Source organism: Nyctibius grandis, chromosome 5 (assembly GCF_013368605.1).
Source record: "Nyctibius grandis isolate bNycGra1 chromosome 5, bNycGra1.pri, whole genome shotgun sequence".
NCBI classification, from domain to species: Eukaryota; Metazoa; Chordata; class Aves; order Nyctibiiformes; family Nyctibiidae; genus Nyctibius; species Nyctibius grandis.
The window spans coordinates 14087256-14102902 of NC_090662.1; the positions used below are offsets into that span (position 1 = coordinate 14087256).

Below are 15647 nucleotides of genomic sequence, written 5' to 3' on the forward strand. Positions count from 1 at the left end.
TACCTGGCTTGCTTTATGCGGTAATATAAATCTTACCTTCATAGTAAGCGTTCAGTGTATGCCAACACTGCCATTACAATGGAACACAAAGATATTCTTAGTCCCATCCATCTATTCTGCGATTTGTGATCCATCTAAACGGTACAGGAAGACGTTAGCTATGCTTTCCCACTGAATTGCATGTCCCTTTGGGGTAATCTCATTCACACACCAATTCCCTACTACATACATCACTGTCCAACCTCACTTGTACTGAGACTAGGTGTGATTGATCTGAACTCTGGGAACTCAACTGGGATACTCGAGCATATGAGCTGTATGCCAGCCTGTGGCAAGAGGAGCTCACTGCCAGGTTAGTGTAATTGGCAGAACTCAAGGAAGAATATATTGACATGCAGACATAAAGCTGATCAACATTCTTGTGTCTGCACAACAAAGAAATGCAAACTGAGGTCCTCGGGGATCCTGAATATATTTTGACAGTATAAAAGCTTAATAAATCAAGAGTGATCTAACCATAGGTGAACTCTTATTCAGCATTTCTCCAAAAAGCTGTGTGTGTTTTTTAGAATTTGTTTGCAGAAAGGTAAAGAGAAAGAATATTCCTCTCACAGATGTAATTAACACCATTCTTGCAGAAGTGTGCTCTATTTGACACATTCAAAGCATCCTTGTAACTCTATGGCTAATAGCAAAATCCTTTAAGCCAGCTGTGGAAAAGAGCAAGTTAATAATCTTACTAAAAATGGTTTAGTATGAAATTTTGAGATGAAAATACTTAGTTGTCAGGCAGACACCATATTTAAATCTGTATTTTATGGAAGATTTATAAAGGTTTTCAGTTCTAAAAAATTAATTAGCCCTAACTTAAAAAAATTAAGAATCAAGAGTGTTAGAAAACCACGAACACACCGAGTGATGCCGCTCTGATAACTGAAACACTTTGTCCAGCAACAGGAATGACAGAGGCAGCCTCTTTTCTGTGTTTTCCCAAACCGCAACAAATAGAAATTGGGAGGGATCACCTACGAAGGTAAAAGGATACAGATATTAGACCCATTCCTATGGCCCACCCAGCCCAGTATCCTCACTCCAACAAGGACAAGTAGAGGATTCTTGGGAAAGCAATACAGGACATGTATGAAATGATTCTTCACTGGTATAACAACATCCAAGCCTCTGGCCATCAGCAGTTTACAGACTTTTTTATCCTAAAATTTTCATATTTTTTAGCCATTTATTTGAATTCGCTCATGCTTTTGACGTTCCAAATACACTATGTCAATGGATTCCAAAGCTAAACGCTTGCATTCTTTGAAAATAGCTCCTTTTTTTGTTTGTAGCAATCTTATGATTGCTTCCTCATTTTCTATGTCGTCCCTTATTCTATTGAACTATATCACATCCACCTTTTTCTCACTGAAGCTTACCAGTCTGTTTCATCTTGCCTCATAAGGGAGCTGTTCTTTACCCCTGACAGCCTCATTGACCTCCTCTGAACCATTTCTCAATCATCTGTCACGTTCCTTTGGAGGTGGAAGTACCAGAACAATCTGCAGTTTTCAAGATATCGGTGCTTCTAAATGACATCATGATGGCTTCTCCTTTATTCTCTATTCTTTCCATAATGGTTAACATTCTGTTTGCTTTTTTGACCGAGCTGACATTTTCAGCAAGCTAACCACAAGGACTATGAGATCTGTCTCTTCAGGTGTAATGGTTAATTTAGAGTGATTTTGTATGTAATTTTCCACATTTTCCAAATTTCCGCTTAGCACTTAGCAGTTAGCACTGCTGAATTTCACCTGCTGTTTTAACACACAGTATTGTGGTATCTTTTTACAGCTTTTAAGTTTAGATTTGACAATCCTGAATGGTATTGTATTGCCTGCAAATCTTATCAACCCAGTCTTCAACCTCTTCACCGTGCCATTTACAAATATGCTGAACAGAATAATGACTATGGTAAGGTCTTTTGATTGTGAAAATTGACCACTTATTTAAAGCATTTTTTTCCTAGAATTTATTCTCTTACCTAAAAGACCCTATTCTTTCTCATTCCTCGGTAAAGCCTTTACTGAAGGCTTTACTGTTAAAAGCTTTCTGAAAATGTCAGTACACTAACCAGATCACATTTATCTATATAGTCACGGAGAGCTCCAGTGACCTGCAATAGATCTGTGAGGAATGGCTTCCCTCTACAGTAGCCACACTGACCCTTCCCCACTATATCATCATTACCCATGTGCCAACTAACCCTCACCATCCTTATTGCTTCCTTCCATCTGCCAAGTTGAACATGAGACTTGCTTGGTTACTTTTCAGACCGTTCTTAAGGACTGGTGTCTCACTTGCCATTTCCCATTCCTCTGCTATTCAGCAATTTACTGCTTTAGGCAGTAGATTACATCCTGTAGCTACTAGTTCAGCAGCTTCATATCCAAATTCCTTTAGAGTTGAGAAAGAAAGCCATCTATTTCTGGTGGTTTCATACCATCCATTTCATCAGTTTGTTACAAAATCTTTGCCTCTGACCCTGCTGTTGGAGTCAGTTCCTCAGACTCACCCCTGTGGTAAGCAGACCCTGTGCAGGAGTTTTGCTGCCCTTCTCTTTAGTGAACATTGATGCAAATAATTCATCTGTTTTCTGCAGTCTTTTCTACCTTGCGCCCGAACTATCTTTTGAGGTCTTGGTTCTCTGACAGGCTCCACACCTCTGGTGTGTCTGAAAGTATATTCTTAGCTCTTACATTTTAGCATTTTTCCTCCTCAAAATCTTTCTGTGGTTTTATGTTTACCTTGTCAGGGTTTATGTTCTTTTCTGGTTTTCTGTTTGGATGCAACTTTGGATGAAGCAGTCTCCATGTCCAGGCTTCCCTGTAGATCAGTGCCAGGCAAGGTGATGGAACAGATCATCCTGAGTGCCATTACATGGCACATGCAGGACAGTCGGGGCATCAGGGCCAGCCAACATGGATTCATGAAAGGCAGGTCCTGCTTGACCAACCTGATCTCCTTCTATGACAAAAAGTGACCCACTTAGTAGATGAGGGCAGGGCTGTGGATGTAGTCTATCTAGACTTCAGTAAGGCATTCAACACTGTTATTAGGAATAGTGTCTATTAGGAATAGTGTAGCCAGCTGGTCTAGGGAAATGATCGTCCCTCTATACTCGGCACTGGTGAGGCCGCACCTTGAATACTGTGTCCAGTTCTGGGCCCCGCACTTCAAGAAAGATGTTGAGGTGTTGGAGCGAGTCCAGAGGAGGGTGACCAAGCTGGTGAAGGGTCTGGAGGGTCTGACCTCCGAGGAACGTCTGAGGGAGCTGGGGTTGTTTAGCCTGGAGAAGAGGAGGCTCCGAGGTGACCTTATTGCAGTCTACAACTACCTGAAGGGAGGTTGTAGCGGAGTGGAAGTTGGCCTCTTCTCCCAGGCAACTAGCGATAGGACAAGAGGACACAGCCTCAAGCTTTGCCAGGGGAGGTTCAGGTTAGACATTAGGAAGCATTTCTTTTCAGAAAGGGTCATTAGACATTGGAATGGGCTGCCCAGGGAGGTGGTAGAGTCACCGTCTCTGGATGTGTTTAAGAAAAGACTGGACATGGCACTTAGTGCTATGGTCTAGTTGACAGGGTGGTGTCAGGGCAACGGTTGGACTCGATGATCCCAGAGGCCTCTTCCAGCCTGACTGATTCTGTGATTCTGTGATCTATAAAATCAGCTTGTCAAATCTTGAGTTTGCTTTGCTTTTGCCTAATGGGAACTGCCTGAGACCATCAAGAAGAGAACAGAAAGTTTTCTTCTTCCTTTTTAACAGTGTCTGCTGGTTCCCATCCATGATTGTAGTGGTGAAGTACATGCTATTAATATTATATTATGCTACACTGAGTCATCCTAACTGTATTTAGAAAAAGTAATGGTATATCAATTAACTCCAGTAGGTTAAAGAATTTTCCTTTTATCTTTGACACCTTTAATTCACATATACATGGACTGTTTTGCTGCAATGCTGCAGTAGGCATCGAGTCTACTGTAGTACCAGAAGTCCACTTTGCTGTCTTGTTAGCCACCCACCACTGCAAACTCCATTTCTCTCTCCTGCACTCCCCACTCTTTTTGTAATAGCACTTCTAATGCTTCTCCCTCTCTCAGGAAAAGGTGAAAAAGTTAAAAGAAAAAGAAGGTAGAGCACCTGCTGAGGAGTGGTGTGAAAGCCATTTCTTGCTCTGCGCCAGCTCAGTCCATGTCCTATGGCCCCTTTCTTCCCGCAGCATGCCCGCAGGAGGCAACAGCAGCTCTCTGCGGGAACAAAGGGCCCAGCATTTCCAGGGGTAAGAAGCCACAGCTGCTTAAACAGCTGGTTGGCCACAGAAAAAAAGAGTTTGTGACTCTAAACCTTCATGGGTGGTTGCTTCAAAAATGGTGTGGGACACGTTATTGCAATTCCTCCAAAGAGAAATGCTATATCTCTTACTGAGACACTGGAGCTCACATACCCAAAATGCACTGGAGAGACTAGAAATACCCCATAGCTTTGCTCAGGCAACACACTCCACCTGGGATTTCCAGGCAGTACAGGTTCTCCACTGTGAGGAAATTTGCACAGCAGATATCCAGCCTGTGCCTAACTCCAGGCAACAATATTAGGTCTTCACAGTACTTGGAAATTCACCAAAATGGATGTTCTGGAGTTGCTATTCAGTCTCCAAGTACAGACAATCTCTCAGCCTTTTGGAATCTTTAACAATAACAACAGCAACAAATAATATGCAAAAAATGTTTCAGTTATAGAAATAGAATGCCCATATAAAAGGAATTAAGTGTAATTAGTCTCTTTCCTGAGGTTTAATTATAAAATGCATTAATAAAATGACAGATAGCAATGCCCCCTGCACAAATCATTTGAGGCTGCTTTTATCATTAGATTTCCTCATTTAACACAGAATGAAAATGTGCATACACAATTAATTTCATTTTGCGCAACCGGGAACTATACACCTGCTTGGAGACTGTTCCTTACACACTGACGGAAGCAAACGTGCACAAGGCTATCATCAGTAGTTTAAAAGTACATTTGAGCAAGGAAAAACATCTTTACTACATTAAAGCTATATGTATTTCCTTCTGATTTAGCCTGCTTCTGAAGTTCTGTTTGTATGTACGGTTGGCTTTTTTTAACAAGACAGGTAATAATTACTGTAAAATATGGCCAGAACAAAGACTGCAGATAAACTCACATCTACTAGATGCACTTTATTCTAATGATTTGGAGAAGCTTTACAATTTTCTTTCTAATTAACCTATCAATAGTGAAGTGACTTAAACATTCCTTAGGAATATTATCTTCTCATTACTGCCAGAAAACATGCTGCCCAATTTTATAGCTCAGTTGTTCTTACACATGGATGAAGCATCTGAATCAACTTGAACTGAAAGAGATTTTTTTAAGAGACATTTCCCATGCACACAAACTACTTTCATAATTACATTTAAATCATTAATATGCAAATTTAAATACATTAAGGGAGGGGAAGCATTCAGTGTTTATTTTGTGCTTGCACATAGTAAGAATATAATAGAGGAGCATTCTCTTTATTAAATGCCATGGGGTCAAGAGGAGAACCAGTGAGTTTGCGTAGGCATTTATCCCAAACAGCATGGAAATTCAGCCAGGGCCACATTCTGTAAGAAGAAAGAAACACAATGGGAAAAAATATGTGTAAAATTGCCAGATTCGTAGCTGAAAAGAGCGTATTTCTTCAGAATAAATACAGCTCAGGCAGTAGCCATGCAAGCTTCCCAGGCTGGCTTGCCAATGCACTTCAAGCTTAAGCTGGTGGGAATGTCTGGAGGGTGCGGAGGTTGATCACTCCAGGTTTGTAGTCTTTGCTGAAGACTGCCAGGAAGGTTACAAATCAGAGCTGATGCCAGTTTGAGGGGTGTCCTGCAATGCAGGGCCTGCCAGCTGGGAGAGGGAAGGGGTCCATCGGTTTGTTCCACATGACTGGCCACCAAACAGCTGCCAGCCTTGCAAAGGGGTGCATTCATTGCAGCTCCGCGCACGGACCCCATGTAACGACACCTTCAAATTAAAGTTTATTCCAAAGAGCCAAAGGCAGTCTGGCTTTGTGAGACTAAAATATCGGATTTCAAGGGCTGTGCTCTCAAACATTTTCCCACCTATTTGTGGATCTAAAACTTGGTGATTAGGATGCATGTGTCCTCTCAGACTGTCATGCAAAAACTGTACCTGAATGGCATGGGAGCTGAAGGTATTATTTTAGGGATGGCTAACTCTCCAGATTTGGGGAATTGTTTTTTCTGTTAATTTCTTGACAAAAATTAAATCCGTAATGTGTAAAATGATAGAGGACCTAAATGCCATGCAAAACGATAATGTTGCTCCATTGAAGTTTATCTTTTAAAATATTCTGGTATGTCATCTGAAAAGCTTTATATCTCCACAGAAGGCAGCTTGCTGGAATGCCTCTTAAAAATAATTATCTGATATTCAAATGTGTCACTTCCCATGAAAGGAGCTAATGCCACAGGGTCATACCCAATAAAAGATTTAGACACTCAGAGCTTGATGCTGCAACACCTATTAGGTGGCTGGTGTTCCGCTAGATGCAGAGGGAAGATTAAATATATCAGAATGATATCCAAGCAGTCTGCAAGGAAAGTATAGAAGGTAACAAGAAAAAGTAACATAAATGTATTGAAAGAAATATGAAGAACAGGAAAAAAAAGGTCCATTGCTTGCTGAGAGTGTGAGGAAGGCTGATATATTCACTGCTTACTTTGTATCAGTCTTCACTGAGATGTTCAGAAGGACCATAATCTTACATCAACTTCAACAAAGCAAATTAGTATAAATCAGAATAAGGAGGAAACTGCTTAAAGGATGCTTAGATTCAAGTCAGCTGAACGTGCTGATGTTCACGTACGCTTAATGACTAAGAGAAAGTAATTTTTAGACTGTTAGTAATTACGTCCAAGAATTCATGGAGGACAAGAAAGTTAGTACCAGACTAGAGAAATGAAAACATATTCCCTATTTTTAAAGACAAATAATAGAGAAAAATTCCTTTAACTTTCATTCTCAGAAATAATCTGTGACAAGTTATCAAAAAGTTGAAAGTCCACCAACGTGTAAATTGTGGAAAGCAAATCTTGTCATACCAGTCTAATTTTCATTTCTTATTTCTGATTTTCATTTTTATTTCTTTGTGGAAAAGGGGGAAGGAGAATGTACGAGGCATCTTCTTTTCACCTTTCAACTCCACCTTGTGTGAAATTCACAGAAAAAGGATGGGGAAATAATAGACTCTAGGTGGAATCACTGTAATGTGGTTACTGAAAATAATCCCTCTCGAAGACTGTCTGAATGGTTTGCTCCTGAATAGCAATTACAAGTGTGAAAATACAAATGTGGTTCTGAGGGGTCTAGGATGAAACCAGCTCAATTGAATAATTTCATTAATAATTGGCGACCTATTGATAAATAATAAAATTTGCTGATGGCAAGATATCACTATTCATTGAGGATTTAAAAGGACTTTGAGGAACTGACTTAGATTTCAAAATGAAAATTTCATACTAAAGGAGTTAATCTGATAAAATTCACTGCGGTGCACTGCACTTGGTTTAGGGCAGAGAAATAAGATTCACAATGTAAAATGGTGGATAACTGTGTAGACAATACTGCTGGGGATAATCTCGGAATCCAAGCTAACCATGAGTCACAAATCTGATGCATTACAAAAGGCAAATGTCTCATTCTGGAATCATTATTAATAAGTGTTTCTCCCCCATGTGAAGAATATTATAATTTTGATCTGTTCTGTCTACCCCTCCACCTTAGTAATATCTCCAGTTTGGAGACTATGGACAGATTTGGAAGGATCCAGAAGAGAATTATAGAGAAATGTCATGTGTGCTATAAAACTGCAGGAATCAACTTTTGATCCTGAAAAGAAAGTAATGAAGGTCCCTTATAATAGGCACTGGGTTCTTTTCAGATCTGTTTCTATGCTAACCATTACCTCTGGCCTCACCTTGGTGCATCTTCAGTATGTGCATATATCTAAGCTCCTCTTAAACAATCACTGGATTTAAAAAAGACAGAAATAGCCCCACAATATCTAAAAATCTATTCCACAATACAAAAGACGACAGAGCAAGCACATTTGAATGCCTGGACAGAGAGAAAGCATACAGCATGGTTTCCTCCCATATCAGACATAAGAGAATGTACATTGGCAAGGGGAAGGAAGGGGAGGTTATAAAGGTTTAACTGCAGAAAGAATAAGAATAGAAATTTGTAACTTATTAGACACATGGGGAATCACTCCTCAGTCAAGGTTTTCTCTTTTGTGTGAATTCCCCAGATATAAGCGTAAAGTCTAATTGCAGCTTTTCTCTTCCTTGTTGCTTTTCTTATCTAATCAGAGCTGGGCTTGTGCTGCAAAGGCAGTATAATTCAGTTATACATCAGTCAGCCACAAGACATAAATGCATGGAACACAATTAACCCGCTGCTCCTGCAATTACTCATTTTACCTCTGGTCTCACACTTTCTGATGTAAATTTCAGAGCATCTAATTTTTTCAAACTTGTTTCTCTCCCCTCCTTCAGTCACATAACCAAGATGCTGGCCTTTTTTAAGCTTTCCCAGGTTATTTGCACGTAAGATTTTATAATAAAAGAGGGAACTATCAAATCAGCTACATGCTGCCTACAAAGAAAAAAAATATTTTAATCCACTGAAATACAGAAAAGGTCACATTAATACAAGATAGTTCCTGCATATTGACCAATGAGAACAGAAAAAGGCAAACAGCAAGGGAAAAATGTGGCATTAACTTAACCTTTTTACATATTAAACTGTATTAAAATCTCTTTCTGTCTTTCTGCTCTGGAGTGCAGAGGATTTTATTTGAAGGACTGTATGTGCGCTGCACAGCTTTCATCAGTACTCATTTTAAAGGCTATTTATCAAGGAGTGTTAAAAACACCACCTTCATTTGATCTAATCTGGCACTTCTTCTCTCAAAACATGCTAACAAGTTCATTTTAAATACCTTCTGCAAAACATGGTCTATCCAGGCAGCATGACACAAAATACGAGCTGTCTTTAAGCCTTCGTAAAATCTAGGTTTACTTTTATAGCATTTCTACCAGGGTTAAATTTTTTCATGGAACAGATCATCCTGAGTGCCATTACATGGCACATGCAGGACAGTCGGGGCATCAGGGCCAGCCAACATGGATTCATGAAAGGCAGGTCCTGCTTGACCAACCTGGTCTCCTTCTATGACAAAGTGACCTGCTTAGTAGATGAGGGCAGGGCTGTGGATGTAGTCTATCTAGACTTCAGTAAGGCATTCGACACTGTCTCCCACAGCATCCTCCTAGACAAACTGACTGCCCGGGGCTTGGATGGGTGGACTCTTCCGTGGGTTAAAAACTTGCTGGATGGCCGAACCCAGAGAGTGGTGGTGAATGGGGCAAAGTCCACCTGGCGGCCGGTCACTAGTGGTGTTCCCCAGGGCTCAGTTCTGGGGCCGGTGCTGTTCAATATCTTTATAGATTACCTAGACGTAGGGATTGAGTGCACCCTCAGTAAATTTGCAGATGACACCAAGCTGGGTGGGAGTGTCGATCTGCTGGAGGGTAGGAAGGCCCTACACAGGGATCTGGACAAGTTAGATAGATGGGCCGAGACCAACGGCATGAGGTTCAACAAGAACAAGTGCCGGGTCTTACACGTCGGCCACAACAACCCTATGCAGCTCTACAGGCTGGGGGAAGAGTGGTTAGAAAGCGGCCCGGTGGAAAGAGACCTGGGGGTGCTGATCGACAGCCAGCTAAACATGAGCCAGCAGTGTGGCAGGTGGCCAAGAAGGCCAATGGCATCCTGGCCTCTATTAAGAATAGTGTAGCCAGCCAGTCTAGGGAAGTGATCGTCCCTCTGTACTCAGCACTGGTGAGGCCACACCTTGAATACAGTGTCCAGTTCTGGGCCCCGCACTTCAAGAAAGATGTTGAGGTGTTGGAGCGAGTTCAGAGGAGGGCGGCCAAGCTGGTGAAGGGTCTGGAGGGTCTGACCTCCGAGGAACGGCTGAGGGAGCTGGGGTTGTTTAGCCTGGAGAAGAGGAGGCTCCGAGGTGACCTTATTGCAGTCTACAACTACCTGAAGGGAGGTTGTGGTGGACTGGGAGTTGGCCTCTTCTCCCAGGCAACTAGCGATAGGACAAGAGGGCACAGCCTCAAGCTTCGCCAGGGGAGGTTCAGGTTAGACATTAGGAAGCATTTCTTCTCAGAAAGGGTCATTAGACATTGGAATGGGCTGCCCAGGGTAGAGTCACCATCTCTGGATGTGTTTAAGAAAAGACTGGACATGGCACTTAGTGCCATGGTCTAGTTGACATGGTGTGTCAGGGCAATGGTTGGACTCGATGATCCCTGAGGTCTCTTCCAACCTGATTGATTCTGTGATTCTGTGATGACATTTAGAAACAGGTTTTCTCAAACTGGTTGAATTTTGTCTGTGTTTGGCCTGACTAGTATCCTTGTGGGGATGCTACAAATCCATCTTTTCTGTGTGTTACTGAAGCGGTAAGAGAGACTATCCATTTTTGCTCTGAGTGTGTGCAGCAACTACATCCTACCAACCACTGCAAAATTCAGGGTGATGCAAACAACCCTGCATGGCCAAACCTGGGGGAGATCTCTCCACGATCCAGAGAGCATCTGCGCTGCGTGTCTATACTGCTGGAGGCTGTCCTGAGGAGCCCCGGATCGCTGAGGCCCCAGAGGAAGTCAGGATAGAGGAGGAGTCTGTCTTGGTTGATGAGGGATGGGTCAGGGACCAATTAAGCAATCTGGATATCCATAAATCCATGGGCCCTGATGGGATGCATCCATGGGTGCTGAGGGAGCTGGCGGAAGTCATTGCTAGGCCACTCTCCATCATCTTTGCTAAGTCGTGGGCAGCAGGAGAGGTGCCTGAGGACTGGAGGAAAGCAAATGTCACTCCAGTCTTCAAAAAGGGCAAGAAGGAGGACCTGGGTAACTACAGACCCATCAGCTTCACCTCCATCCCTGGAAAGGTAATGGAACAACTTGTCCTTGGTGCTGTCTCTAGGCACATCAAGGATAGGAGGATCATTAGGGGCAGTCAACATGGCTTCACCAAGGGGAAGTCATCGTTAACCAACTTGATAGCCTTTTATGAGGACGTAACCCCGTGGATAGATGATGGTAAAGCTGTGGATGTGGTCTGTCTTGATTTCAGTAAAGCCTTTGACACAGTCTCCCACAGCATCCTCGCAGCTAAACTGAGGAAGTGTGGTCTGGATGATCGGGTAGTGAGGTGGATTGTGAACTGGCTGAAGGAAAGAAGACAGAGAGCGGTGGTCAATGGGACAGAGTCCAGCTGGAGACCTGTATCTAGTGGAGTCCCTCAAGGGTCAGTACTGGGACCAGTACTATTCAATATATTCATTAATGACTTGGATGAGGGAATAGAGTGCACTGTCAGCAAGTTCGCTGATGACACCAAACTGGGAGGAGTGGCTGACACACCAGAAGGCAGTGCTGCCATTCAGAGAGACCTAGACAGGCTGGAGAGTTGGGCGGGGAGAAATTTAATGAAATAAAACAAGGGCAAGTGTAGAGTCCTGCATCTGGGCAAGAACAACCCCATGTACCAGTACAAGTTGGGGACAGACCTGTTGGAGAGCAGCGTAGGGGAAAGGGACCTGGGGGTCCTAGTGGACAGCAGGATGACCATGAGCCAGCAATGTGCCCTTGTGGCCAAGAAGGCCAATGGCATCCTGGGGTGTATTAGAAGGGGTGTGGTTAGCAGGTCAAGAGAGGTTCTCCTCCCCCTCTACTCTGCCCTGGTGAGGCCGCATCTGCAATACTGTGTCCAGTTCTGGGCCCCTCAGTTCAAGAAGGACAGGGATCTACTAGAGAGAGTCCAGCGCAGAGCCACGAAGATGATTAAGGGGGTGGAACATCTCCCTTATGAGGAGAGGCTGAGGGAGCTGGGTCTCTTTAGCTTAGAGAAGAGGAGACTGAGGGGTGACCTCATGAATGTTTATAAATTTGTAAAGGGCAAGTGTCACGAGGATGGAGCCAGGCTCTTCTCAGTGACATCCATTGGCAGGACAAGGGTCAACGGGTGCAAGCTGGAACACAGGAGGTTCCACATAAATATGAGGAAAAACTTCTTTACAGTGAGGGTAACTGAACACTGGAACAGGCTGCCCAGAGAGGTTGTGGAGTCTCCTTCTCTGGAGACATTCAAAACCCGCCTGGACGCGTTCCTGTGTGATATGATCTAGGTAATCCTGCTCCGGCAGGCGGATTGGACTAGATGATCTTTCGAGGTCCCTTCCAATCCCTAACATTCTGTGATACTGTGATTCACTGTGGCCTGGAGGTCATCCGAAATGTCTGAAAATGTGTACTGCATGGTGCAGCCAAATGCATTCTTCCTAACAGAGAAAATCCACTAAGGAAGAAATTTGCACAGCAAAAATAAGGCCTTTTTGCCCAAAACAATCCTGATTTTTTTTTTGCCCCACTGCTCAGTCTGCAGCATTTACAAATGTGATAGCAAGGCTGAGAGGTCTTATTTGGATCAAAGGCTTTTTAGTTAAGTAAAGTACTGGCATAGATTGCATACAGGATCCTGGGAGAGTTCTTAAAATAGCCTGCAACTCCTATTGGCAAAGTATAAATTCCTATTGAGAAACTCTGCCACAGTTCTTTTAGTAGCATTCTTTCTGTATCCAGTCAAAAGTAGGGACTAGATAACTTCTTGACATCCCTTCCAGTTTTGTTTGATGCTAGGAGTCTTGTTGACATTTCATATTATGCACATTTATTTGGTAAATACTGTACTGCAAACTCAGGAAGGAAGGAAAGCCGCTGAAGGATTACACTTTCAGTTGACAGAAATACAATAGTAGCAAAGAAAACATACAAAACAGAAAACACTTCAATGTCCAAGGCCAGCAAAGAGTTGGTTTTGTCAAGACGGGCTTGTAAGAGGAAAAGGAAGTGCCCATCATCTTGAAATCTGTATAGGCTCCTTAAAACCCTCCCTAGGATGTATGCAGCACTGTTATTTTAGTGTAGTGGATACACAGCCATAGATGCAGACTGAGGCAGGTCTGATCCTGCTGAGCAGATGTGATCCTCTGGCACTGATAAATGGGTTTGCTGAACCCCCTCACCTGACACCCTCACGCACCCCCTCTTGGCTGCCCATCACCTGGACCCACACCTCCACCAGCGCCAGGAGATCAGCCCTCCTTCTGGGCTTCACTTGGGGCACTCTTCCGATGTGGCTGGGAGACTTCTGCAACTCGGCTGCAAAATGTGAGCTCCAAAGGCTGTGGTGCTGCTAATACAAGGCTCACACATCACCTCACTGTGTTGCTCTGTTAACTGTCTCACCAAATAAGTGTGTGGCTGTGGTATTGCAGCACCAAACAAGCTGTACAGCTGCTGCTTACCACACGTGCCGACCAGGCATAGTAGAAAGCAATCGCTCCCCGGTTCATGGAAAAGGTTTCCAGGGTTGAAAGCCGCCTCTTCTCATGGAGAGAAGAGCAGAACCAGAACATCCCAGAGGAAGGCAAAGCTGGGAGAGAGATCAGGGTGGATGGGAGACACAGACATCAGTGACACATTTTACAGCTGTAGAAACAGAGGCAGAAAAATGATAATGAAGCTAACTCTGACTGGAAAGTTGGCCGTGAGATGATTTGCAGCAATCTGTAATCAGAGCCCTGGAGTCTGCCGCTCTAACTAGTGGGCTCAGCCAGGGGCTGTGTTTGCTCCAAGCAAAAACCTTGTGTGGATAAATAGTTCAAAGCGTGCTCTTGTAAGAACTCCAGCAAATCTGTGTGATCTGTGCCATAGCCACTAACTTTTCTTTGTTTAATACCTTGCTTCATAGCAACTCAATTTGGTGTGAGGCTTTGCTACCAAGATTTGGGTATTCAAATGATGGATCTTTGTATTTGTGCTTTGATCCTCTCTTTTCTCTATGAAAATAGCAAGTTACATGCAGTAAAGTTCTTCTCAAGCCCGTACAACACTACAAGTTAAAGTGTAGCACAGAAAATATTTCCAGTGATTCCAGCAATTAAAAAAAAAACCCTCTTACAAGTAGAAGACATGAGGCAAGTTACAAATGCATTACACTGATTTCAGCAGAAGACGAGCAGCATTTGATACACCACATTCAGAATCCACTTTGGAGGTTATTTAATCTCCCAGTGATATCCCTCCGACAGACAGGAACAAATTTACCTTGATGTGTCTGTCTGTCATTCAAGTAACCTGTGATCCATTGAATATGTCTCTTTCTGAAACACTCATTTTACTGCAATTCTGTCTGACTCAATATTCTTCTTACCTGACAGGTAGGAGATCAAATAATTGAAATCAATGGAGAAAGCACAAGGGACATGACACATGCCAGAGCAATAGAGCTAATCAAGTCTGGTGGCAGGAGAGTGCGACTGTTGTTGAAACGTGGAACAGGCCAGGTCCCAGAATATGGTGGGTTTTCATCTTTACATTCTTTTGTGTGCATGAATCTATAAAAATTAATTATATTGCTTTTGAGTTAAGTAGCAATTGCATATATTTATATATTGTAATGTCCTGGGGCACATTAGGTATGGGCTTAAGTGCTTACCTGAGTAAGCACCTGAGTACAGGTGGACTTATTTGTATGTTTAAGTGCTTCCTTTGCTCAAGGCCATATGTGTGTACATCACTGTCATCTGCTGCCCTCCCAACACAGGCAATGGCTTACAAGTTGTTCATTGGAGGAAGCACTTTGGACTCTTTAGGGGACATCTCTGAGTGTGCTGGGAGTTGCTGATTTGCCCATAAACTGTCATTTTCTTCCTCTGTTGGTACTTCTCTGCACATTTTGAGTCACAGCAGATGATTTTGTTGCCATGCAATTGAGTCGTTCGGGTTTAAAATCAAGGCATTAACAAGAATGTACTTCTTTTTGATAACCTCACCCGTTATATTATCTCTGACAATATACACGGATGATCAAGTAGAAGCCAACTCTGAATAAAAAAGGAGACTTTGCTCATTGTGATAAGAAAGCAGGATCCATTCTTCTCATGTTTTGTTCCAGGGGGACTTCTGGGACTTTTTTGAGTATTTTAAGAAGTGTGAGTCATTTAGACAACATAGAAACCTTGTTTCACTACTGAAATGGCAAGAAGTAAAAATAAATTATCCAAAGGTAATTCAAAGACAAAAAAGCTCTTTTTTTAAATTGAAGTCAGGGCTTACTCTTAAAGAACGGTGTGACAATGTCATACATTTACATAAGTTCTATGATGTGCACAGCTCTGCCTGAAATCTCACAGGAAAAGGGGTTTTTAATGAAAATTCCTTGACTTCCTTATGCTGTGAGGTCCAAAATCGTATTAAACTTTTCTAATGTTGCTTTTGAAGTGCCACCATCATTTCCCACTAGAATCAGAAATTGCAGAAGCATATGAAAATTCAAAGTAATACGTAGGCTCAAGTGTAGATGAGGTCAGTCTTTGTGACCAACATAAATTCATTACCTCTGTTGGAGACACTAAAGT

General features: G+C 42.7%; 1 protein-coding gene across 4 annotated transcripts in view; it reads left to right on the forward strand.

Moving 5' to 3' along the window:
- MAGI2 (membrane associated guanylate kinase, WW and PDZ domain containing 2) overlaps window positions 1–15647 on the forward strand; it is an 823074-nt gene that overhangs the window by 785523 nt on the left and 21904 nt on the right. For 3 of the 4 annotated variants that reach the window (XM_068400692.1, XM_068400693.1, XM_068400695.1), the window contains one exon: window positions 14448–14586. The exons of the other annotated variant lie outside the window; for it this stretch is intronic. In XM_068400692.1, coding sequence (XP_068256793.1) covers window positions 14448–14586 — 139 coding nt within the window. The remainder of the gene's footprint in view (window positions 1–14447; window positions 14587–15647) is intronic. 4 annotated transcript variants of the gene reach the window in all.